This window comes from Myodes glareolus, chromosome 9 (genome assembly GCF_982192425.1).
Source record: "Myodes glareolus chromosome 9, mMyoGla1.1, whole genome shotgun sequence".
Taxonomy (NCBI): Eukaryota; Metazoa; Chordata; class Mammalia; order Rodentia; family Cricetidae; genus Myodes; species Myodes glareolus.
The window spans coordinates 101,129,846-101,156,624 of record NC_142034.1 but is presented as its reverse complement, the minus strand read 5'-3'; the positions used below and the strand labels follow the sequence as shown (position 1 = coordinate 101,156,624).

Genomic DNA, 26,779 nt, shown 5'->3' with positions numbered 1-26,779 from the left:
GGAGCCACTCTATGTGGGATGTGTTCTGCTGTGACAGGAGCTAACACCTATGGGACTAGAAATTCAGTCTTCTGAACCTTCCCTTTCTTGATCTTTCAGCTTGTGTGCACGGGTCGTGGGCAGGCTAAGATAGAGCCTCTTTTGAGAAGCTGCTGCAAAACCATCTAAAGGCAAAGCAGACTGCAGCACTGTGGCAGTGTGTTGTGGGGATGGGGACCGTGCAGGTAAGAACGCTTAGTGTGGGGCGCTGGAGGGATGGCTCAGAGGTTAAGAGCACTGCCTGCTCTTCCAAAGGTCCTGAGTTCAATTCCCAGCAACCACATGGTGGCTCACAACCATCTGTAATGAGATCTGGTGCCCTCTTCTGGCCTGTAGTCATACATGCAGACAGAATCCTGAGAATACTGTATACATAATAAATAAATAAATCTTAAAAAAAAAGAACGCTTAGAGCGACTCGAGAAGGTGGTCCAGGGTGCTAAGACACCCCTGGTTGGGATGACAGTGTACTCAGTCACACCACGGACTGAAGCAAATGCCGGAATGGCTGGACTGCAGTAACTATAACTCTCTCACTGATACAGCTAATAAAAAACACCAACAAACTGATGGAACGTAAGGAAGGTACCCAACTTGTTCTGAAGCAGGTCTTATAGATGATGAACAAATAACACAATGATATTTACTATGTTTTAATTAGTATTCAAAATTTAAAAAACAAAATAGAACAAAGCCCATGACTTTTTATGCCCAACACACAATGTTCCAGGGGCTTGCTATGCAAATAATCTATTATAAAATATTATTAAAAAAACTTATAAAGATATTAATTACATATTGAGACCATATTTTGATATAGAAGGTTCAATAAAATGCTATGTCTCACTCCTGGAGCTTCAGTACTAGCAAGGCTGAGGCAGTATTTCTTTTAGTTTGAAGCCAGCCTGTGCTGAACAGTAAGTCCCAGGACAGCTGGACTGGAATGTGAGACTACGTCTCAAGGAAAAAATAAAAGATGCTACTCAAATAAATTCCATCTGTTTCTATTTATTTATTAAGACAGGGTCTCATATACCCTAGGGTGGCCTGGAATTCACTACGTAGCTGAGAACGATCTTGAATTTCTTATCCTGAGCACCTCCTAAGGGCTAGCACTCTGGACATACACCTCCACACCTGACCTGATGTGGTGCCCAGGACTTCGTGACTGCTGGGAAAACACTTCCTAATGTTCCGCCCCCCGTCTGCTTTTTGCTTTTACGGCTCTGGTAACTAAGAAATCTATAGCTGTCTATGTTACAAGCCTGAGCTATGGTCTTGTCTCTTTCGTTTATTGCTAAATTCCTACCACTCAGCACTCTGCTTAGCACCTGGTAGGTGTCTGATAAATATTGACTGAAAATGACGACACCTTTAAGAGGAAAGCCAGCAGAGTTATTTGAGCACCAATCAAATAATAATCCAATATAGAGAATGCAGCCACTGTTGCTCCAGCGGGAAAATGCTTCCTATACTTTCCCATTTCCCACATGAGACAGGGCAAAGGCAGCTGTTTCTGGGGAAATGGAGATGTGGAGGCAAAGGATTACAAATCCTCATTCTTTCCTAGTGCGACCTCCAATGAAACTTAAAGAAAGCTCTAGAACTCAGAGAAAGAATGCTAACCTGAAGACTGGCCCCACAGAGCCCTTTTCCCGCAAGACATCCGTATTATTTAAATAAATCTATTCTCCCTTATTTTTAAGTCACTTAAGTCTGTCTCCAAAGAAATGGTGGAGAAATTGGTACCAGAAGTGGGATAAGTGCTAGGTAGCAAAACAATGCCTCTTGTCTCTTCCCTTATGGAGCACTTGAAGCGTGAGGTCTCTGCATCCTTACACCCCCCAGAGGGGCACTACACAAGTCCTATATCTGTCCTCTTCTGGGCTCAGACTCAGGATATGGAGAGAAACAGAGATGGAAGGAGGCTGTGGGGAACCAGGTTACCTCTTCTAGGCACCGGGCCTCCTCTTGCTGGTTGTCCTTCACGAACTCCTCCAGCGGGTATTTCAGCCGTGGGAATGGAGCAATGGGCCAGTCAAAGGAAGGGATGTCGATCTTGTGAATTGCTTTTGAGTGTGTGGTCGCTAAGCATCCTGAGCCCAGCAAAACAGAAGAGCAAATGGTTGGCTCGGGGCGGTAGCATAGTGTCTTTAAAGAAGACGCGATGAGCGCTTCAGCCCCATGCATGTATAGCCTTGGGGAGGGTGTGTGTGCGTTTGCTTTATGATTCGTCACAGGTTAAACCCAGCTGCTGCAGAGGAGAGATGGCAGTTCAACATCCTGGCTGTCATTAAATGGCCTTGGGAAATTCCTCTCTTTGCTGACCCACGTCCACGTTTGCAAATGGGCACAATTATCCCCTCTCTGCCGGGAATTGAATGGAATTGGTTTGTTACAGGAGGGATGGATGGGATGTTTTAATATTCTATGTTGTTTGTTATTATTTTAATGTGTACATATGGTTTGTGTGGATGTATGTCATGTGAGTGTAATGTCTGAGGAGGCCAGAGAAGGGCGTGGTACCTCCTAGAGCTGAACTTACATATGACTGTGAGTCACCTGATATGGATGTTGGGAATCAAAACTCAGGTCCTCTGAAGAGAAGCCGGCACTCACAACCTCTGAGATGTCTTTCTACCCCTTTGTATACTATATTATAAGAGTATATTTGCATTTTATATTGTAGAAAGGAATCTACAGGTACACAGTGTTTTTTCAAAACTATATGAAAATATTTTATTCTACATGTATGAGTGTTTTGCAGACATGTATGTGTGTTTGTGGACTGTGTGCTGGAGGAGGTCATCAGATCCTCTGGACCTGGAGTCACAGAAGATTATGAACTGTCACGTGGTCGTTGGGAACTGAACTCAGGTCCTCTGCAAGAGCAACAAGTGCTCTTAACCACTGAGCCATCTTTCCAGCCCTCTGTGCTTTCAAAATTAAAATATTACATCTATTTATTTATCGGGTGGGCGCGTGTGCCAGCGTGTGCCTGTGAGAGGAGGGTGACAGCCAATGGGAGTGCCATCCACCATGTAGGTTCCGGGGACCAAATGCAGGCCAGCAAGTTTGCACCTTCACCCACAGAGCCATCCAGCTGCCCTGCATGGTCACACTGCAATAGCCCATTGTGTACACTGCTAACAGCTTGCTTGTTCTGAGTTAACCTTTGGCCTAGGTGCTGCTTAGGAAAGCCTGTGAGGCTCCACAGACTTGAGGAATATGAACGCTGCTACACAGGGACAGATAATCATGAGGAAAAAGTTTAGGAGGTGATATGGGGAGAGGAGGCTGACCCCTGATCAGAGGACAACACTGAACTTCAGAACGATCGATGCCTTTGTTCTTACTCCCTGTAAAACATGCTGGCTGGAGATAGGAGGGGGAAGGTGCGAACACACACACACACACACACACACACACACACACACACAACTTTTAACCCTCTGTCTTCTCAGACTGATGGTTTCCTAGATTCAAGGCAGCTTAAGGATTCAGCCTGTCTCTGCTCGTTAGCATCTATGGTGACAGGCAGTACAAAGTCTGGGGCCGTACTTGGTCCTCCTTACCCATAGTCCTCCCGTGGAAGGCGCCCATGAAGGAGAGGATGCTGTAGTCAGGGCATCCAGGACTCTAGAATGAAAAAAACGCAGGCACAAGTCACCACTGTGAGCACCGGGGACTGTCTGCTACTCAGTAGATGCAGACAAAGGTAGGTGCCCATCAGAGCTATGGTCCTTTCCCGGGTGTGTGTGTGTGTGTGTGTGTGTGTGTGTGTGTGTGTGTGTGTAGCAGGAATGTAAACTAGATGTTAGCAGTCATACCCAGCCTGCAAGAGCTCTCTTTCGTTTGCACTCTTCTTCAGCAGACTTAAAAGTTACAAATTTAAAACAAAGAAGTTTCACATCGTTGTCTGGGCTTCTTCTGGTCTGCTCCAGATGACATTTTCTACTTGGTGGCAGCCAGTGGCTGAGTGCTCCACAGCCCCTCCACTGACGGGATGCTGCCAGCAGAGGGACCGGCTCTTGTTTCTCTGCTCCTCTAGTCTGCGCATGCTCCAGGGTGCCTTGACTGCCACAGTCTTATGCCCTGAGGCTGACCTGAGCCGGGAATTGAGCTGTGGCTCTCACTGAAAATGCACCAGCACCAGAAATGACAAGGTGTCTGGAGAGGTTGGCCAGGGCCACCAGTGGGAAGAGGAATCCTATCTTTTTTTTTTTTTAATATTTTATTTATTATGTATACAATATTCTGTCTGTGTGTATGCCTGCAGGCCAGAAGAGGGCGCCAGATCTCATTACAGATGGTTGTGAGCCACCATGTGGTTGCCGGGGATTGAACTCAGGACCTTTGGAAGAGCAGGCAATGCTCTTAACCGCTGAGCCATCTCTCCAGCCCCGAGGAATCCTATCTTTCTCTCTCCTCATGGCAGGCAGCTGCCGCTTGGATTCCAGAGAGTCAAGAACTCACTGCGTAAGTTTTAGCCTCTTCCCAGCTCCAATCAGATGAGGAGGTGGTTCCTATTCACTTATCTTAAAAATATTGATTTATTTATTTAATGTGTATAGGTATTTTGTGTCTGTGTCTGTGCACTACATGGATGATTGGGGTCAAGGAGGTCAGAAGAAGGCATCGAATTCCCTGGGACTGTAGCAATGGTTGTGAGCTGCCATGCAGGGGCTGGGAGTTGAACCTGGGTTCCATGTGAGGGCCTTGATCTCTGAGCCATGGCTCCAACCCCAGAGCTGTGTACTTTACCCTCTATCCAGCGAGAGACTCCTAACAGGCTCTGGCTCTCTTGGATAGAACTGTTGCTGCCACCCCAGATGCCTTAGCCCTGGGTTCTGGGAAGTGAGAGGTTCCTGCAGCATTCTCCCTGAGAAAAGCTCCATGACCTCCTTCCACACATCCCAGAATACTCTCATCACTATTTCCTGTATATCTCCCGATTGTAAAGGTAACAGATGACCAAGCTAGGTTGGTAGCATAGGGTTATATCCTACAGTACTCAGAAGACAGATACAGTGGAATCTCTGCACATTTGAGGGCTACAGGCTTCAGGTCAGCCTGGGTCTTATGGAGCTGTGCTACAAAACACAACAGAACAAAATGGCAACAGATACACATCATTAGGTACACTTCGATGTAGCTACTAAAAGTGAGGAATGAGGTCTGAAAATGTTGTTAGACCAAGCTGTTCTCAGATTGCAAGTGAGAATGAACCCCATCTCTAGCATGCTTTCTGAATGGGAAGTCCAACATTTAACTGATTTTTCTGCATGCTTGGACAGACTAGGTAATGTCCATCCTTTTTTTGTTGTAATTGCTATAAACACCAGTAGAGTGAACATTTAGTGCAGGCATTCGTGCTGATGGTTTGGATTGTCCTAGAGCTGAGTGTTACGAGAATTTTGTCTGTGCTGTAGTCCGATGCCCAAAGGAGTAGGGAGTTGGCTGGAGAGGCGGGGTGCACATTCAGTTGGGAATTGAACTGCAATAGATCACGGAGTTCCCTGGCCAACTCTGGAGAAGGGAAAGAAAGGCCCTTGGAAGAGGAAGAGGCGGGGCCAGGAGGTTTTGGGGCACTTTGTTTTTAATTACTTAAAAAAATACCAATCCAAATTTCCAACTCCCTCCTCCCACTCCCCTCCCACTACTGCCACAGACCCTCCCACCCCAACCCCTCCAATCCTAAGAGAGGGCAATGCATCCTGCCCTGTGGAAAGTCCAAGGCCCTCCCTATTACATCTAGATTGAGCAAGGTATACATCCACAGAGACTAGGATCCAAAGAAGCCAGTACATGCAGTAGGGACAAATCCCAGGGTCACTATCAGTGTGTGGGGCACTTTTGAGTCAGGAAGAGGACCATGGCAGTGCCGTGGTTGCGGTTATCTCAGGTTTTTTTTTAAAAAATATTTATTTATTTATTTAATATACAATATTCTGTCTGTGTGTATGCCTGCAGGCCAGAAGAGGGCACCAGACCCCATTACAGATGACTGTGAGTCACCATGTGGTTGCTGGGAATTGAACTCAGGACCTTTGGAAGAGCAGGCAGTGCTCTTAACCTCTGAGCCATCTCTCCAGCCCTTACCTCAGGTTTTTATCCTTACTATGTATCCCCAAGTTTTATTTTTATAATAAACGGTAAGAGAAATCACTATACTCGAGCATATTCATGCTTTCTATACTTGAACATATTCATGGTTTCTGTAGACAGTCAAATTCAAGAGGTTGTTCTGGGAAACTATTGGCCAATTAGGAAGAGCACTACTCAGCCTTGGACTAAGAAATAAACCCCGGGTGGCAAAGCATGGGGTCTCCTAAGTCAGAAGGATGGGGGACATTCACCTAGTGGCTGGGGTAGGTCCCCAAATGAGCGAGTAAGTAGGCCCAGCTACTCCTACAAGATAATTACATGGCATGCATGTGTGGTGGTGTGGGGTTCCAGTACTGAACACAGGTTGTCAGGCTTGGAAGTAAGCAGGTTTACTGAGCCCCTCTCCGGCTCTGCACTTACCTGGTTAACCATGCAGGTCTCCAGCTCCTCCTTTGAGAAACCTCTCTGGCCTCGTTCCTTACTCTTCCAAAAGAGAACAGATTAGAACAGAGACATGCTGGGCCAAAGGGGTGTTCCTACCCCCACCAAGGTGATGCTTAATCCAGACAACTTGAGTGTGTTCCTAAGTGTTGACTTAATATCTATCATGACATGTCTAGATAGACTCATGACACTAATTGAACTTGCAATGAAATAAATGCAAGCATTGCTATATGATCTATTACTATTTTATCAGCAGCAACCAGGGGTCGTTGAAATGGGACAGTTTACGTCAGGAAAAATTGTGACTGTAACCCTCCTGGCAGGAATATATTTGGTTGTCTGGCTACTAAAACAATGAACTTCAAAGAAATTGAAATTTCCCCTGGGGTCTCATGTTATGGGTAAAAAGTGCTAAAGCCCAAGGGGCAATTAGAGGGGGGAATTGTCTCCTTGGGAAGGAAACATTTACGAATTATCAGAACTTTACAGCATAGAACCATACAGAAGAGATTAGCACTAACAGTGGTGGGTGGGATTATGCCTGTCCAGGACTGCTTAGTTTGCTTAGTCATAGAGATCTTTTACTTAAACCCGAGTCTCATGTCTGGACCTAGAAGACAGACTTGGGGCGTGATCAGACCTCTTTTATTTGTCCCTCTTCAAATCCCCCCCCACCTTTGTGTGTGTGTATGTGTGTGTGTGTGTGTGTGTGTGTGTGTGTGCGTGCGTGCGTGTGTGTGTGTGTGTGTGTGCGTGTGTAGAGCTTTGAAGCCTGTCCTGGAAACTCCCTCTGCAGACCAGGCTGGCCTTGAACTCACAGAGATCCACCTGTCTCTACTTCCCAAGTGCTGGGATTAAAGGCGTGTGTTACCACAGCCTGTCTTAAATCTCCAGGTTTTGCTTTTTAACTATTAATTTGTCTCTTTAATTAGCTTCTTGAGAACAGGTGGCTAAGCATGCTTTGTGAGGCTCGGCCCTAATAAATCCATTAACATAACTACATTGACAGCAGAATCTAAACTTTTTGTGCGACATTGCACTGGGGTGTTGGGAAAGCCCCAACGAAGCTCTCTAGATCAGCAGTTATTCACAGGAGTCCTCTAAAATAATCAGAAAACATAGATATTTGCATTATGATTCATAGCAGTAGCAAAATTACAGCTATGGAGTAGCAACAAAAGTATTTTTATGGTTGGGGTCACCACACCACGAGGAGCTGTATGAAAGGGTAGCACCACCAGGAAGGTCGAGAACCCACTGCTCTAGATTATATCCAAGTCGAACACTGTGGTTGGGAGGAGTCAGAGGGGGACTGCTTCTGCCCCAAAGCTTACCCGGTACCACATGAAGATGGTCTTGAATGCGTTCTCATTAGAGCAGGAGCCACAGGCCATGGTGATGAGCTGGGACAGGCCTTTGGGTGCCACCTGCAGAGGGAGCCCTCTGTGAGTAATTTGGACCCCATTTCTATTCCCGGAGCTGAATCTTTCAGCATTGGTGGGAGGTTGAGGGAGGAAGGGAGGGAACACCACGGATGCATCAGAAACAGCAGGTTAGAAGGGTGGGCTCAATCTTTTCGGGGGTGGAGAATAAGCCCAGGGAGATCTTTGAGGTCAGCAGGGAGGAAAGAAAGTACGAGAAACGTCAGTGGAGCCCAGTCCAGTGTGGTTGTGTACACCCGTCAATCTCAGCACTGGCTGGGACTACACAGAGACACTGTCTCAAGTGTAAAAGTAAGGGGCATGTGTGTAACTATCAGTTCTGTCTGTGTCTCCTGAGGCACCCGTACTTCGAAGAGGCTACGCCGAGGTTCTCAGTGACTTTAATACCTTGGCCAGAAGAACTGGAAAGGTGATCAAGGATGACCAAATCCCTCACACCAAATTCTCACCACAGGACATGCGCACATTATCCCACACATTGTCCCCCACACAAAACGCCTTCTTTCCTTCAAAAGAAAAGTTAAAAACCTTCTTATGGCTGGAGATGTGGCTCCGCTGGTGAGAGAGCGCTTGTCCAGCATGCACAAAGCCCTGGGTTCAGATTCCAAGCCCTGCATAAAATGAGTATGGTGACCCTCTCCTGTGATAAGTAGGTCCAGGACGACCAAAAGTTTAAGGCTATCCCCATAGTGAGTTTGAAGCTAGCCTGGGCTACATAGATCATGCATTTGAGACCATTCTGGGCTATATGAGCCCTGTTTACACACACATACAAAATTATTTATGAGAGAGTCAGGTAAAAAGTCGGTCATTTCAGCAAAGCTGTCTCTTATCGCCTCCTACCAATGCATTTCTTCTTCCTTCCTTCCCTCCCTTCCTCCCTTCCTTCCTTCCTCCCTCCCTCCCTCCCTCCCTCCCTCCCTTCCTCCCTCCCTTCCTCCCTTTCTTTCCTTCCTTTTTCTCTTAACTTTGAGACAGGGAATCATGGACCAGACAGCTACTGCAGCAGCTGCCCTCTGCCCACCCATCCTCCCTGGCTATGGATCTCATCTTTCCCACTTCTGAGGACAGACAGGCTGGAAGGTAGACTACAAACGTGGGAAGGGTTTATCCCCCAAACTCACCGACATCAAGGACTCCCGGAGCTTGTCAACAAAATTCTCTGGAGGCAGGATGCCCAAGGCAGGTCTGTTGATGAAAGTACTCTGCAAAAGAACAGCAGACAGATACATCAGTTCTCGGGGTCCGACCCAGGTCCTGCTCCACACGGTGCCTTTATGTAGTCGAGGGGGTCAAATAGGCTCTAAGTGGCACTGTGGGCTCATTGGTGTTATTTTAGTGGTTTTTTAAATTTTTTTTTTCAGGGAGATATAATCTCACATAGTACAGGCTAGCCTGGAATTCAATATTGTACCTTAAATTTTAAAAGGTGGGGAGGGGCACTCTATGGCCATAGCAGGGGCTAGAGAGTTGGCTTGGTGGGTAAAGCACCATGCAAATGTGAGGACCCGAGTTCAGATCCCCAGAACGCATGTAAAGTTGGATGTGGTAGTGAGTGTCTATAATCCCAGTGTCCCTATGTCAGGATGGGAGGCAGAGATGCGAGAATTCTTAGAAGCTCAGTCCAGCTGCCTGGAGAGCACAGTGGGAAACAAGAGACTGTCTGTTCTTGTTCTTGGTGGAAGACAGGAACTGACACCTGAAATTGCCCTCTGACCTCTACACACATGCTGTGATGCACGTACCCCCTGCACACTCACAAACATGCAAGTGCATGCATGCGTGTGTGTACACACATACACAAGGAGGCATGCTGGTGAAGCTGCCGAATAACAGAGAAAAGAAGTCAGAACATCACAATCATCTTTATGTCAACCATCCCCTGTCTCCCATTTTCATAGATACGGGTCCAGAGAACTCATTCTCTCTGCGAGGAAACCAACAGTGTGAGTTGATGCTGAACCAATGTTTGCTCCTCACATCGGAGAAGTGCAGGGACAGAGATCAAGTTGTTTGTTCAAAGATGAGTCTGTCCTGCCCTGTTGCTGCTGGGAGGTCCACAGGCTGAGAAAGACTGCAGGAACACATTTCCAAAGAAAAGAGAAATGTGCATTGATTTTCAAATTGTGATAAAAATTTATCTTTAAATGGCCTCTGGCTGAGGGATAGTACTGCAAGCCCCTACGTGAGGCAGGTCCCATATTAAGATGACTGCAGGGGCTGGAGCTGAGGTTCAGGTGGTAGAGCCTAGCAGGTCGGAAGCTCTGGGCTCCATCCACAGCACCACATAGATCAGGTGTGCTGGCACACCTCCGTAACCCCAGAACTGGGGAGGTGGAAGCAGGAGGGTCAGAAGTTCAAGGTCAGCCTCACCTACAAAGTGAGTTTGAAGCCTGGCTACATGAGACAGTGTCTCAAAAATCCCCAAACAAAACAAAGTTAAAATAATTAATGGTAAGTCATTTAAAATGAAGCCCCAACGGCTTTATCTATGAAACAGAGAGAGCACGTTGTGCCCATCTTTGCTTACAGGGGTTCTAGGAACACTCTCGGGGGTTGTGACTTCCTCCTTCCCCCACTCCACCAGGAGGGGATGATCCCAGAGAGCGGGCAACAGTGGACCAGGAGGAAGCACGGTGCGTCTGTCACCCACTCCCGGGTAGTCACTGGTCAGCTGAGCAGCTCGAGCATGGGGGAAGGGAGTGGCATACTTTAAGGCCAGTGAATTCAGAATAGTCCAGGATTTCAAGAGAGCGAGGAAGGAAGCCTTCTGTGCTCAAGGACACAGTTGGAGGTCGACCTGGAGCCCAGTCCCTTCCTTGTCTGGGTGCTGGAGCTGGCCCTCATGCTAATGACTGAACACACTGCAGGGGACTAAGAGAAGAGCAGTCCTGGGGATTCACCCTCTGACACATACCAGCAGGGACTGGCAGCAGAGAGAGGCTGTTCAAGGGGTAGAGCGAGGTCACTCGGAAGTGGGCCTGGATTGTACACTGGCACACTGAACGCAACTTGGCACCTTGGCTTGGATTCTAGGGCACATCACAAAGAAAAGCACTGTGTAGACTGGTGAGTTCCAAGAGGTGGCTGTGCCCAGTCCTGAGCAGCATCAACCTGCATGTACCACTTGGAGAACGACCTTCACGACGGGCAGCTGGAGGAAGGAGGCATGGACTGTCTTTGCAGTTTGTAAATCAAAAAGTATTCTCTTGCTATGAATAAGAACATTTATCATAAGCTGGGCGGTGGTGGCACACGCCTTCCATCCTAGCACTCGGGTGGCAGAGGCAGGCGGATCTCTGAGTTTGAGGCCAGCCTGGTCTGCAGAATGAGTTCGAGGACAGCCAAGGCGACACAGAGAAACCCTCTCTCGAAAAACCAAAAAACCAAAAGGAAAAAAAGGGACACGTATTATAAAAAGTAGGAATTGGGCAGGGTGTGGCATACATTCCTATCAAGCTCAAGGCCAGCCTGGAGTCCACAGGGAGGTCTAGGTCGAGGATTTTGCTCCGTTGGTAGGGCGCTCACCTACCATGCACAAAGCTCCAGGCTCCACGCCTAGCACTGCAGAAATCTAGTATGGTGGCTCACGCCAGCAAACGCAAGTATTTGGGAAGTGGAGGCAGGAAGTTCAGAAATTCAAGGCTGTCCTTAGCTACATAGGGAGGCTGAGGCCAGTCTAGATTTCAGGAGACCCTGTGTCAGAAACACACACACACACACACACACACACACACACACACACACACACACCAGAACAGACAAGTGGAGGCTGCACTGGGATGTGGGGACTTTAAGACACTTCCCTGTCTTGGACATGATCGGATAATAAGCTCAATGCAAATCTGAACTGTGCCGTTACTACACTGTGGGGAGACTCAGGACAGGGAGGCCCCAGCAACCATTCTCCTGATGGCTTTGGGATGTGGTTTAGAAAGTGGGATAGAGCCATACCTTTGTTGCTTCTCCTGCTTTGTGTCCCCTCCTTGGCAGTACTAAAAGATGCAGAGGGGGCAGGAAGGACGAGAAGTATGAACTGTGAACTCCCCTCACTGCCGAGGACCAGAGAGGTCAGGCAATTTGTCCCGAGACACACAGACAGGACACCAGCATGGGCTTGCTGGCTTCTGTTGGCACTCCAGGTACCTCTGCTCAGAAATGCTAATGCTGGGCACACATTTGATTGACACAACTGGAGACCTTGGTCCGTTGGCAGGGCATCTCCTTCTGGCTCTGACCTACCAATGGGGCCTGTGAGGAGTCAGGAACACGATGAGACCAGGGTGGGAGCAAAATGCTGCCACGGGATGCAGGAGAAAGGCCCCCGGAGAGCGACAGGCGGCCTGGCAGCTTGACTGCCTATCTGGGCCCAGAAAAGATGTGGGGGTGGTGTTCTTGCTCGACAAAGCGTGACATTAAGAACAGAAGTTATCTGGGACACATGGCTGCAGACTCAAATAAGGACAGGTTTCCAGAAGCCTTGCCACCAGCTTGGCTGTCTTAAAGTGCAGTAAGGGGAGAGAGAACTGGCTTTGGCTGCGTAGCATTGGGCAAGTCGTCTAACACCTCTGAACTTCAGGACCTTCATCTGCCAAGGTGGGCACCTCTTGCCAGGTATCAACATGGAGAGACTTGAGGAGAAAAGGCATGGAGAGAGTACAGAGCTCAGTCTTAAGAACAGCAGAGCCGGCCTGGAAGACACAGACTGGTGAGTGTCTTACTTGGCCCTCTGCTTGCATCCATCCCAGGTGCAGGGAAGCCCAGCCGCAGCTGTCACTCATGGCCATGTGATTACGCACAGGCTGGCCAAATGCACAGTGCACAGCGTGGGGAAAATGTATTGAGATGACCCTGGAGACATGAGAAAGGGAACCCAGACAGATTCAACAAGGGACCGTATCCATTTCTGAAGTGACATGAAATCACTGCCTTCACAGTAATGCTAATGTGGCCAAGAGGATTGATAGAAAGTCAGGTGTGTGGGGGTTATTAGAAAGTGGGTGCAGCTCTTGTTGGACAAACAGGAGGACCAGAACCCAACGACATGCTTGGTGGGGTTGGTGGTCCACCTGTAATTCCGGCCTTGAACGGCTTAGATGGTAGATGTTGGGGGGTGTTCATAGCAAGCTGGGAGGTGAAGGTGAGGACCAGTCCTTGCCTGGGTAAGATGTGTCAGGTATGTGGGGTAGGCAGGGAAGGTTCCCTTTAAGAACAGGGAGACGCCATTGCAAAGATCAGGATCCTTGCGTCTTGACATCATGTGTTGTTGGGGAGACTGCCTCCGCAGGCAGCTGACACTGCAGATATGTGTGACATGTTTGTTGACACATTCTCTCAGCACCAGCTGCCAAGGCATCTGGGATCTGCACAAGTTTTGAAACAAAGCAGCTTTGAACGTAAACACATCCTCTGAGCCTCTGGCTTCATTGGCCACCTTCGCAGGGTTCCCCCTCGCACCTGCTCAATGAACTGGAGGCGAGACTGTCCTCCAGTCCCACCCAGGCAGGACACGCCAACTGATCATGGCTCTTTCAGGAGATCTTCAATTCTGAGGTTATAAAGGACTTTTTGGAACAGGGTCTTTTGTAGCCCAGGCTAGCCTTGAATTTGTTCTATAGCCAAGGATGGACTGGAACATCTGATATTATTGCATGTACCTCCTGAGGACTGGAACTAGAGTCATGCACAGCTACACCCAATTTGTACAATGCCTGGGATCAAACCCAGGGCTTCCTGCAGGCTAGGCAAGAGCTACATTCCCGGATCAAACCCAGGGCTTCCTGCAGGCTCGGCAAGAGCCACATTCCCAGCACAGTTAGGAGTGGAGTTCACTTCTTGACTAGCACTGGGCTTTTTTCGTCCCTTGCTTTCCTTTAGGGATCAAGTTTCCTGACATGGGTGGACAAGGAGATCCTCCTCTGAGTCACACAGAAATGCTCTCACACACTACGTTTTGGACAAGCTATGAAGTGATGGAGACCCCCCCCTTCCCATCCCAATGCTGGTAGGAAGGGAAATCAGGTCAGTAAGTCTGCAAATTGCCTTTTGTTCCCACCACCATGCCCTCCCCACCATGATGGTGCACCCTCAAATTATGAGCCGAAGTAAGCACTTCCCTCCTTAAGCTGCTTATGTTATAGCATATGAGAAAGCAAATAAGGCAGATATATAATCTTCCTGCTCTTTTGTTTCTTCATCTATTAAACATTCCCAAAACACAGAATTTTATTATTATAAAGCATAGACCACATAGGTGGTTATGGAGGTATGTGTGGTATGCTCAACATACAATATACACATACATTAAGGTTTTATAGAAATATATTTAAGAGCCGGGTGGTGGATGGTGCATGCCTTTAATCCTAGCACTCAGGAGGCAGGGGCAAGTGAATTTCTGTGAGTCTGAGGCCAGCCTAGTCTACAGAGCCAGTTCCAGGACAGGTTTCAAAGCTACACAGAGAAACCTTGTCTCAAAAAAAGAGAACAAAATCCCAAAAATCTTAAAGATCAGAACACAATACTTGGTACATATACATTGTTCATATATTAAGCATCATCATTGTCTTATACCTACACAGCATGTGTCCTTTACTCTGTAGCCTAAATGTGGTTACAATTCTCAACCGAGGTATGGGGTCAAGTGACTGTCTCCATGAGAGTAGGGGCACTGAGTGTCTCTCGCTGTCCTAGTTACATTCTGTCACTGTGACTAGTACCATAACTAAAATAGCTTTGGGGAGGAAAGGCTTGTTTGTCTTACAGGTTACAGTCCATCTCTGTGGGAGCCACGACAGGAGCTCAAGACAGGAACCTGGCGGCAGGAACTGAAGCAGAGTCCATGGAGGAACTCCTACTTACTACTATGTTGCCCTTAGCTTACTTGATTATTTTTTAAATAAAATTTATTTTATTTTATGTGCATGCCTAAGTGTATGTGTGTGCACCACATGTATACAGGAGCCTGTGGAGGTCAGAAGAGGTAATGGATACCCTGGAACTGGAGTTGCAGACAGATGTGAACATGTAGGTGCTAGGATCCCAATCCAGGTCCTCTGCAAGAGCAACAAGTGCTCTGAACTATTAAGCCATCTCTCTAGTCCCTTAGCCTGCTTCCTTACACAACCAAGGAACACTGCCTAGGGGTAGCACTGTCCACGTGAGCTGGACCCTCCCACATCAATCACTAATCAAGAAAATGTCCTATAGATACACCCACAGAACAATGGAATGGAGGCATTCCCTCTACTACTGAGCTTCCGCTCTTCTCAGGTGACTCTAGTTCAAGTTGAGGAAACCCAGGCAGCACATCAGTGAGGCATCTGAGTGCCTGGCACAGGATACAGGCTCAGCAAGCATTTGGAGAGCTGAGGATGAAACCATGTCTAAAGATGCTTAGTGAGGTTAAGCAAATTGTCTGCACATCAGGGAGACATACCGCGTTTTGAGGCTGTTGGATGAGTTTCGCCAGAGCTGGATGGTTGTAACCTGGGGAGAGGAGGGTACAGTAAGGTTAGAGAAGGCCATGGCATCTGAAGTTTCTTTCCGCCCCAGTTCTCTTTCAACTTCAACACAGAGAGCTCTGAGCGCTGACTAGAAGTGTCTGTCAGTGCAGCCTGGAGAGCTTCAAGTTCCCTGAAGACACTGGGGCGTTTGTTCAGGTTTGAGACCTGCTGGACCAGTGAAACATGAGGAGGTAAAGGCAAGGTCCATGCCAGTATCAACAGGTCAATGTGACAGACTGCGTGTGGTCCTGGCTCATTGCCCAGTGCCCATGGGCTGAGGTGGAGCCCAATAAGTGCTACTCTAAGGACCAAGGGGCACCACCTGCAATGTCACATGACCACCATGTCACATGCCACATTCTGCCTTCATATACACTTGCACATTCCCAGGGTCCCGCTGCATTTACTTTCCAGAGGGGCTGATGTTGCACAATTTGTAAAGCATTTTACAGCCATCAGTAGCATGTCAGGTACGTAAACTAGGATTTAGGTACACAATGAGCCTTGCAATGTCACCATGCAGCTGGAGGGAAGGATGAGAGAGGTCCGTTTGCGCTGTTGGAATCAGTGGTGAGATCTGCTACCAAGCAAAAAGGGGGTGGATGGAAAGAAGGAATGCGCACGTATGCTCCGAACAGCTTGTTAGAGGGAACCAATACTAACGGCTCTATCAGATCATCTCAATAGAGGGAAAAAAAAAGCATTCAGTAAAATGTAATGTTGGTTCATGATAAAAACACTCAACCAGCTAGGTATTGAAGTTGGAGGTGGGGGCCCAGGCCTGGAATCTAGTAGTTCAAGGTCATCCTTGACTACGTAGTAAGTTTGAGGTGAGCCTAGGATACATGGGATCTGTCTTCAAACAAACAATAAATAAGGAGGGCCTATGAGATGATTCAGCAGGTAAAGTGTATTCCCCAAAGCTGAGATGAGTTAAATCCTTAGCATCTGCATAAAGGTGGAAGGCACATACTCCCTACACATACTATAGTATATGTCTATATGTGTGCACGTACACACAATAACAACAACAACAATAATAGAAAACAAACAAAAATATCCCCAAAGCAAAATTCAAAACCAAAAGTGACCAAAAGCACCTCAACTTGATAAAGGATGTATGTGCAAGGCCTCCCTTGGGCTGGGGGTATAGTTGAAGTTGGCAGAGTGCTTGCCTAACAGGCAGGAAGCCCTGGGTTCAACCCCAGAACCATATAAACTAGGTTTGGTGGGATAAAACTGCAATTATAGCAGTCCAGAGGAGGGGTAGAAGGATTTGAAGTTCAAGGCCATCTTCAGCTACACAGAGAGCTTCAGCCTAGCTACGTGAGACCCAGTTCCAGAACAGAAAGGAAAGGGAGGGAGAGGAGGAGGAAGTGAGAAGATGAAAAGCTCAGTGCTAATGTTCTCCTCATCAGCAGTGAAAAGGACCCCATGTTTCTCTTCAAAGTCAAGAACGAGACAAAGATATTCCTTGTCACTCCTGCTGCTCACTGCAGCACTAGATTTCAGTCAGTGTGACCAGATAGGAAAAAGAAACACAGTCAGGTAGGCGGTGGTGGTGCACACCTTTAATCCCAGCACTCAGGAGGCAGAGGCAGGCAGATGTCTGAGTACAAGGCCAGCCTGGGCAGTTCCAGGGCAGCTGGGGATACACAGAGAAACCCTATCTGGAAAAACAAAAACAAAACAAAACAACAATGAAGATCGAACTGTGTTTCTATCCAGTTGCAACGAGTGGCCCAAAACTGAAGCTAAGAAGAGTGTACTGAATGACAGGCGTCGTTACTCATGCTTCCTCCCTAATAGGTGGCTCCTGAAGACTGGAGGCCACTGTGCTGTTGAATCTGTGGAAGTAGGTAAAATATAGCTTGACCTGATTCAGTAGCCTTAGAAAATGTTCATAGAAACTTCAAGTTTTACCTAAAAATTTCCGAAACACACACATGTGCACACATATGCACATGTACACGCACATGCACACACACACACCAGCTAGATGGATCAGCAGGTAAAGGTATTTGCCATAAGCCAGATGACTGGAGTTCATTCCCTGGGACCCATATGTTGAAAAGAGAGAACTGACTTCCATAGCTGTCCTCTGATGTCCACATGCACACTGTGTGTGTGTGTGTGTGTGTGTGTATGTGTGTGTGTGCATGTGTGTGTGTGCATGTGTATGTACATGGGAACACACACATAACAATACACTAAATAAATAAGTAGATATGATGATGATAGTGATGGTGACGATGGTGATGAAGACGGTTTTTAAAAAAGCCAGGCAGCTGTGGTAGGCAGAGGTCGAGGAAGGAGGACTGTGATTTTGAGGCCAGTCTAGACTGCATAATGAGTTCTAGGCCATCTTGAGTTACACAGCAAGACTCTAACAAACAAAACAAATGAATGATACCGTAATTCATTCCAATTCCCATTTCCTGAGCATCAGTTGTGTGCCTGGCTCGGAGCTAATGCTTGGCCCTGATAATCCTCCCTCATTCTGCCAGAAGCCCTACGTGGTCAGACACGGCCAGGCCGCGGATGCAGATGAAAACAGGAGATGCAGCTGGGTGGCTGCGTGAGGTGGTGTGCACCATAACTCCAGCTCCTGGACAGCGGAGGCAGGAAAATAAGCAGTTTAAGGTCAGTTTGGACTAGATAGTGAGTTTGAGGCCAGCTGGGGCTACGTAAGATCCTCCCTACTCTCCTCAAAAAAACAAAAATCAGTATGACTGTGAGAAATTAGGGAGCATCTGGTCTCCCCTATGCCAGGGTAGGCCTTGGACCCTGCAGTTCTGCTTAGAACCACCCTCCTTTCCATTAGACCATTTACATTTATTGAGCATCTACTGTATGCAGCGAGCATTCTATTCATCACAGCTAGTCACACTGTCAAGGTTTATATTGACTGTCAACTCGGCAGTACTTAGAATCATCTGGGCACTTGCCTTTAGGTGCGCCTTGCAGAATTTACTTAATTAGGTAAACTGAGGTAGGAAGACTGACTCTGAAATGGGTGATGCCATATTGAGGTTTAGGCCAGCCAGGGCTATATACAATGAGACCCTGTCTCCAAGAAAGAGGGTAGATAGATAGGTAGGTAGGTAGGTAGATAGATAGATAGATAGATGATAGACAGACAGATAGATAGATAGATGATGGATGGATGGATATATAGATAGATAGATGGTGGACAGACAGATAGACAGAGTGAGCTGAGCACCAGTATGCATCACTTTATGGTTCCTGACTATGGATGCAGTGTGACCAGAATTTCACAGTCCTACCACCATGTTTCCCCTGACCTGATGGACTGTACCTTTAAACGGAGACAGAATAAACCCTTTCGCTCTTAAATTGCTTTGGTCAGGGTGTTTTAGGACAGCACCAGGAAAGTCATGAACGTACCTGGCAATAACCTTGGCAGAAAGGCACTGATGTCTGGAGACCAAATGGGAGCTCCTCTGCCCGGTCCACCCCCACTGAGGCCTCACTAGGCTCGATGTGTTTTAATTGAATGAATTTATAGCTCAGTGATGTGGGCACGAACTCAGCATCTCATAAAATATATGAGGAAAGTTGGGCAGTGGTGGCGCATGCTTTTAATCCCAGCTCTCGGGAAGCAGAGGCAGGTAGATCTCTGTGAGTTTGAGGCCAGCCTGGTCAACAAAAGCTAGTTCCAGAATGGGCTCCAAAGCTACAGAGAAACCCTGTCTCGAAAAACCAAAACCAAACAAACAAAAAACAAGATATATGAGGAAAGAGCCATAAGGGGAGCTTAGGGCAGAAGTGGGCTTTTACCACACTTAATTGCAATGTTTGTTCCTTACAACTAACTCATCTGTGGAGATGTCGGCCCCTGAGGCGGTAGTACTCAGAGCTTGTCTGCAGCCACTCCAGGTCTTTGGAAGGTGATTAGGTCATGTGTGTGTGAGGGAAACTCTTGTAAAGGTTGTGCCTTTATAAAAATCAAGGGAGTCTTCAGCCTCCCATCTTGTAAGGACACCGTGAAAAGGCACCCCTTGTCCCAGAAAGACATTCCATCTTTCATGCCTGCATCTTGGACTCCAGTCTTGAAAACTGGGAGAAACCAGTTTATAAGCTACTCCGTCTCCAGGATTTTGTCTTAGCACCTTCACTGGAGGAAGACATGGACTTTTTAACTGAAATACATTTACTTTGAAAGGAGACTTCGTATCACTGAGGCTAGCGGCTGAAAGCAGTGGGAACGATCTTTATGTTGTCTGCCTGAGGCTCTGGACCAGGGCCTGCTCTTCCTAAAACACTGCGTAGACAAGTACTAAACACCCAGCACCACCCATGCGAGACTCTGGTTTCACTGTGCTGACTGGAGGGCAGGTTTGCAGGGGTGGGGTGGGGTAGGAGGGCACTGAAGCAGGAAAACCAGGGAGGGAATTAGCATATTTTGGTCTCTTCCCTAGCCCACGCAAGGCTTGCAGGGCTCAGGACTAGACACTGCTCATCACTCAAGGAGAGAACACTTTCTGGGTTTTTCCAACTGTTCTCTGGCCAGAGTTCTGGCTTATCATGCTGCCTGGGTGTTTATGACTTTTCTGCCTCAGTAGATAAGCCTGGTCCCGGGAAGCCTCATTAAATCACAGAGGCAGCTCGACTCATTGGCTCCCAAAGGAGATGAAAACAGAACTCCGATTAGGGAACCTTCAACTTGGCTTTGAATTGTCGGACCCCCATAGCAGGGCAGGTGTCTGCAAGGCTGTTCTAGGAACATAAGAGGTGGACACACTGTCCGTGTCCTGGCAGGACCTCAGACTCCGTGTACCGCCAAGCAGATTCTGTAACCTACTGGAGTCTAAAATGAGGTCAGTTGAGGGTACTATCAAAAGACCCTATAATAGGGCAGTCATGGCCATCTATTAATGTGTGAAGCACTTGGCTGGTAAACTCTCAGTGAGAATTAGCTTAAAAAGTATCTGGAAGCCAGGTTGGTAGTGCATGCCTATGCTAGCCCTTGGGGGTGAGCTCAAAAACCCGCCTGGGGGCCGTTGAGATGATTGAGCGGATAAAGGTGCTTGCTGCCAAGTCTGATGATCTGAGTTCAGTCCCTGGAACCTACGTGGTGGAATATGTGGTGGAAGGAAGCCCTGACTCCTGCAGATTGTCCTCTGACCTCCACACTTGCACCTCGGTATGCATATGTGCACTCACATATGCACACACAATAAATAAATAGAAAACTAAGCAACACTAGACAGCAACCAAGGGGTTTGTAGGCCTTCAAATCCTCAGTGCCTTCAGAGACTGAGGCAGCCCTGAAGGGTGAGTCACTGTTGCTGTCTGGTCACATCTCAACAGGAAATTAGGTCTGAGGACAAGTGCTGGGGAGGGAGAGGAAGAATGGGTACTCAAGGCTGGGAGTTAGGGAAGCTCTCAGGGCGCCAGGATATATAGGCATCAGGACCAACTCCCCCATGCCTGTCTCCTTTACAGCAGACAAGCAGTATCATCTTTGAAGGGACAGGCACAGCCTACAGGCCACTGAACACAGCTGGGCATCTATCAGCCACAGGGACAATAACCATCCAAGCTACAAATGATGCTACCTCATTTCCAAATTAACCCTGTCTGTCCCATTGTCTGTGTCAGCTCTGTTTGGCCGGGAGGTGAGCCCAGCTGAGGCAGGTGCTGCTAGCATCCACTGAGGTCACATTTCCCTGGCAGATCATCTCCATATTCCAGCTGCTGTCTGTGTTGACTGAAAATGGCTCCAGCTGCCTTCTCTGGAAACTGCTTTGTATCATGGAGGCTGCTTTGCTGGGCCTCCCCTGGCAGCGAATAGGCAATGAACGGCCAGCTCAGGAGTGCAAAAGGGCCAGCGATCTGCCTCAGTTGGCAGACAGAGTCTCCTGTGAGAGCAGGCCGTGGGTCTAGCAGAGGCCTCATTCTTTTGATCTGGTGCTTTTATTTCCCCGTCTTCCCTTTCAGTTGGGGCTTTCCCTCAGTTGATTACTTGAAGAATCCTCACTTCAGGCTCTTACAGGAAACCCAACCTAGTCAACTCCATCGAGCCATGATTGCTCTGCAGGTTTAACCCTTTTAGCTTTTCTCACGTAGTGGCAAAATAGCTGAAGAAAGGCACACACACTCATCTGGTGAGATGTGGAGAAGGAAAGGAGAGAAGGATCTACTGCGTGTTAGATCAGAGGCTGCAGCTGCTGAGCACCTTCCCCAGGAGAGAAGGACCTACTGCGTGTTAGATCAGAGGCCGCACCTACTCAGTACTTTCCCCAAGCTGCAAAGCATCTCATAGACAAGGCAGGGTGGGGCAAGATGGCCAGCTTCCTAAATCATTGCCTTATATGCTATCCAGTACCTTCACTAACCCTCTATGCTCGGAGACCATTCATTCCCTTCTTAAGCTCAGTGACTCCTACCCTCTAAAGTCTATAAATGGAAGGATATCTTTTGCTCTGAGTTGCTGTTGGATCTCTTATCCCAGCTTCCCTCACTTTGAGTGCCAGAATCATTAAAGGATTTGATCACCTGAAGTTGATTGCATCCCATCTGTCTACCAAACCTTTAAAGAATCTTTATTATTTGCAACAGTGTCTAATGGGCTGGAACTGTGGCTCAGTGATTAAGAGCACTCTCTGCTTTCGCAGACCATCCAAGTTCAGTTTCCAACACCCATAGTAGGCAGTTCACACACATAGTAGGCAGTTCACACACATATTAGACAGTTCACACGCATAGTAGATAGTTCATACCCATATTAGACAGTTCACATCCATAGTAGGCAGTTCATACCCATAGTAGACAGTTCACACCCATATTAGGTAGTTCACACCTATATTAGGCAGTTCACACCCACATCAGGCAGTTCACACCCATATCAGGCAGTTCACACTCATATTAGGCAGTTCACACCCATATTAGGCAGTTCACAACCATCTGTGACTCCAGCTTCAGGGATTCCATGAGTACCTGTACTCACATACAAATACACAATTAAAAATAAATCTTAAAAATAACATGAACAAACAATGCCTAGGGACTGGAAAGATAACTCAACAGTTAAGAGCACTTGCTACTCTTCTAGAGACCATGGTTTTACTTCCAGCATTCACATGGAGGCTCACAATCATTTGTAATTTGCATTCAGGGGGTGCAGTGCTCCCTTCAGGTCTCTGTAGGTACTGCACACAGGTGGTGCACATACATACATATGAGCAAAACACCCCCATGTTTAAAATTAAAAGGAAAACCCATAGCAACAACAAAACAATGTCTAATCATGTTTTTTTCACCATTACTTGTTCATTCACTTACCCTTGGGAAAGAGGCTGGTAAAACACCAAGGACAAACATCTAAAGCTTGAGATCATAACAAAAAGAGAGTTGGAGGTGACTGCCCCACTCTTACCTATGGGGACAGAGGAGATCTGAGAATACAGGTCCAGCATGCGGTTGCCATCCACATCCACCAGGTAGTTGCCCCGGCTTTCTTCATAGTTGCAGAAAAAGTGCACAGCCTCTGCGTTCTTGGGAAAGAGGAAACTGGTTCAGGCTGGTTTCTACTCCCCAGATTCTTAGTCTTTTAGGAATAAGCTTGGACTGTGGAAACAGACTACATCCTGTTTTCTCTGCACCTCATGAGGATCTGTGGGTGCTGGTAAGCTTCTACGTCTTTCTCTGGGAAAGAAGACACAAGTGGCTTGCTTTAAATTGGTTTGTGAAGCCATGGTCTTGGGTTTTGTGAAATTTTGTGTCTGGTTTGTTTATCATAACAAAAAGAGTTGAGAAGTAACTCAGAAGCAAGTTCTGACAAGTTAAACAATGTGTGGATGTGTGGTAAGCCTCAGAAAAGCTGCTGAGAAAATGAACAGAAATTAAGAAATAAAATACAAGTTGGAGAGATGGCTCAGTGGTTAAGAGCTTGTATTGCTCATGCAGAGGACTCATGAGGTTCACATCTGCCTGCAACTCCAGCTCCAGGGGGCTCTGACTCCCTCTTCTGGCTTCCTTGGGCAACTACACATATGCACATATAAATAAAGTATGTACACATAAACAATATCAATTTAAATAAAGAAGCAGGAGAAGGAATCACCTTGTGCCCACTTACCTGGATTGTGTTCAGCTGTTTCATTAACTCCTGCAGACAAGAACAGAAGCATCAGCATGGACTGCACACTCCTGCCAAAGTGCCTTAAACATCTCCCTTGCTGTCCCAGTTCTGGAGGCTTTGTTTTTCACTCTGATGCCAAGAACTTGATAGACTATTAGTCAACATTATAAATGAATATTTTAAAAGTGACTTAATACAAATAATTGATAAAAACCTACTCTACAACACAGTAAGTGGCAATTACAACAGACAGATTAGAGATTTGTATTTAAATAACTGGGAAAGAAAAGGCAGTGAAAATTTATTTTCTTATTTATTTTTGAGGCAGGGTCTAATTGTGTAGCCTTGGCTGGCCTAAGAACACAGTAAGTACACTAGGTCAGTCTCTACTTCGGAGTTCTGGGATTAAGGGCTCTGGGCCACCACACTCAGTCTATACATATGTAACAAAAAAATTTATGCTGAAGGTATTTAATGTCCAAAAGTAAAGGACCTGCTCTTCTTTTTCTGTGGTGCTGGGGATAGAAGCCAGGGTCTTACCCATGTTGGGTGAGTGCTTAGCCATTGAGCTGCATCACTCACCCTTGTTTTATTTTACATTTTTATTTATCTTATTTATTTTGTTTGTGGGTGGGTATATATCCAACCACACTGCACATGTGAAAGTCAGAGGAAATTGCATGAATCAGCTCTTTCCTTTCACTATACGATGAGTTACTGGGAACCAACCCCAGTGACAGGCTTAGTGGCTGGCGCCTGTATCAGCCAAATGTGCTAGCCCAGGTCCTCATTTTGAAAAAGCTCAGTCAGGCTGAAGAGATGGCTCAGGAGTTAAGAGCACTGAACCGGGTTCAGTCCCCAGCATCCGCATGGCAGCTCATAACTGTCTGTAACTCCAGTGCTAAGGGAACCAACCACTTCTTCCAGGCACATGGTGCACAGACTTACATGCAGACAAAACACCCTTGCACAGAAAATGGTTAATTAAACTCTCAGTGGTAAAGCATTTGCCAAGTATGCACAAGACCCTGCATTATAAGTTTGATCTCCAGCATTAGGGGAGGGAAGAAAGAAAAGATGTAACTCTCTTATCAGGAATGGAGGGTAAAACCAACTGACGACATTAATTTGCTCAACAAAGAGCCACTTCTGATTACAATTCACTTTCCCTTATTTCAAACAGAAACTAGGAATTGAAAGCCAGTTGCCTTGATATTAGCAAGATTTCAGCCCCCCAAAAGTGACTTCAGCAGTTAGCATCTTGACATTACTCATCTCCACACAAAAATATAAAGTAATATTAACAACAAAATCATGAACAGTTATTCTAGGCATTTCTCTACTGAATTAGAATCCACCCCAACAGGAATATGCACGAAAAGCTCTCTCCTTCTATTTAATGAAAACCATCCAAAAGAAATAGAAGCACATTAAGATAAATATTTCTGAACTCAGACAACAGATGCTATGGCAAAAGGCATGATCTTTTTACAGTAAATAAGACAGCATCCAACTGTGGAAAAAAAATGCTAAATCAGAGGGAAAACCCCCAAAGCCCTGAAAGGTTTGCTCTCTCTCTCTCTCTCTCTCTCTCTCTCTCTCTCTCTCGCTCTCTCTCTCTCTCTCTCTCTCTCGTACCATATCTCTTGCCTAGAAGACAGATTCTATTTGTCTTATGGAATGAACCTCCCAGGTATTTTAGGCTGGCCTTGAATTCTGTACACAGCAGAGGATGGCCCCTGGTCCATCTGCCTTCCACTCCCAACTGCTGGGAGTACAGATGTGAGCCACCATCCCAGCTTGAACATCTTCAAGCTGGGCTTGAAGGTCCCATCTAATTATTATTATTTTTAGTTGGGCTAGACTACAAAGTGATGAATCTTACCATGGCACCCCTGTTTCTGTTGCTCCCCTGCCCTCACTCCGCACCCCATGCCCTCTTCCTGTCTCTCTCTCTCTCTCCTTTCTCTCCTTCCCCAAGTTCTGCTTTGTTATCACTAGTACAGACTGCCTTCTTTATGTCAGAGTTATCTTTGTCCTTCAAGACCAAAGTCAGTTGTCTTTGATTCCCAGCCCCATGCCTCGACTTCCAGTGTTGCTTGTGAGTTCAGCCCCAGTCCTTAATTCTGTACTGACAGTGACACAGTGAACTGGCTTTGGCCAAGAGAGCACGGTGTGAAAGCCAGTGTGGAGTTTCAGTCTCAGTGGATTTACAGTAAGATCAGAGTAAGCCCAGTGTGACAAGCCGGAGGAACGGCGACCCATGGAGCAGAGGCAAGTTCCTGCAGGCAGAAACCGCACCAGCTGACAGCCAGCCCCACCTTAGGCCTGCAGATGGCTCCAGCAAGGCTACCTACCTAGCTGCTGGTTAGCTCTAAATGCATGAGCAGTCTGAACGCCACATGTCCCCAGTCTATGACTGACTGTCAGGCAACACCCTGAGACAATGGGTCGTTTTCACACACATCTTTAGTAGAGGCTCTGAACGTATGCCAAGCTGTCCGCACACCTGCCTGCTGGGTCTTTGTCTTAGGTGTGGTTGACTCACCTGAGATCTAGGCCCCGGGACTTCTGTCTTCATCAGTGGCCCATCGTAATCAAATTCAATGTCAATTTTGGCAGCAGCTTGACTGATACATCTGGATCCTGCCATACAAAAGACAAATGAGAACCCCTGGTGACAAGACACAAGGAGGATCAGCCCCAACAGATGCCCTCAGTCCTTAACAAGAGGCCCCAGGATCTCAGCTTTGCTCTGACAAGGCCATCCAGGGAGACTGCATCTGAACAAACAAGACCTTGTGAGAACAATGAAGATTCTGAAACTGGGGAAAGCCATGCATGGCCAGTAAAGTTGTAGGAAATGCTCCCATCCAAGGGAACATATTGAGCTGACCCAGCTTCCTGCTCCATGTGTGTTTGCTGACTTAACCTATGTGCACCATGAGCGTGCAGTGCCTGGCGGTCAGAAGGTGTTAGATTCCTTGGAACTGGGTGGTTGTGAGCTGCCATGTGGGTGCTGGGACCCAAACCCAGGCCCTCTGCAAGAGCAGCAAGTGTTCTTATCTGATGAGTCATCTCCCCAGCCCCTCCCCTACAATTTTTGAAGACACACAGCAAGTAAATGATGGACCCAG

General features: G+C 47.1%; 1 protein-coding gene across 3 annotated transcripts in view; it reads right to left on the bottom strand.

Moving 5' to 3' along the window:
* Abat (4-aminobutyrate aminotransferase) overlaps positions 1-26,779 on the bottom strand; it is a 97,242-nt gene that overhangs the window by 11,652 nt on the left and 58,811 nt on the right. For all 3 annotated transcript variants that reach the window (XM_087910819.1, XM_087910820.1, XM_087910818.1), the window contains exons 3-11: positions 26,191-26,288; positions 23,640-23,669; positions 22,938-23,055; positions 15,469-15,518; positions 9,158-9,238; positions 7,926-8,018; positions 6,568-6,630; positions 3,615-3,678; positions 1,987-2,135 (exon numbers count right to left, since the gene is read on the bottom strand). In XM_087910819.1, the coding sequence (XP_087766945.1) occupies positions 1,987-2,135; positions 3,615-3,678; positions 6,568-6,630; positions 7,926-8,018; positions 9,158-9,238; positions 15,469-15,518; positions 22,938-23,055; positions 23,640-23,669; positions 26,191-26,288 (746 nt within the window). The remainder of the gene's footprint in view (positions 1-1,986; positions 2,136-3,614; positions 3,679-6,567; positions 6,631-7,925; positions 8,019-9,157; positions 9,239-15,468; positions 15,519-22,937; positions 23,056-23,639; positions 23,670-26,190; positions 26,289-26,779) is intronic.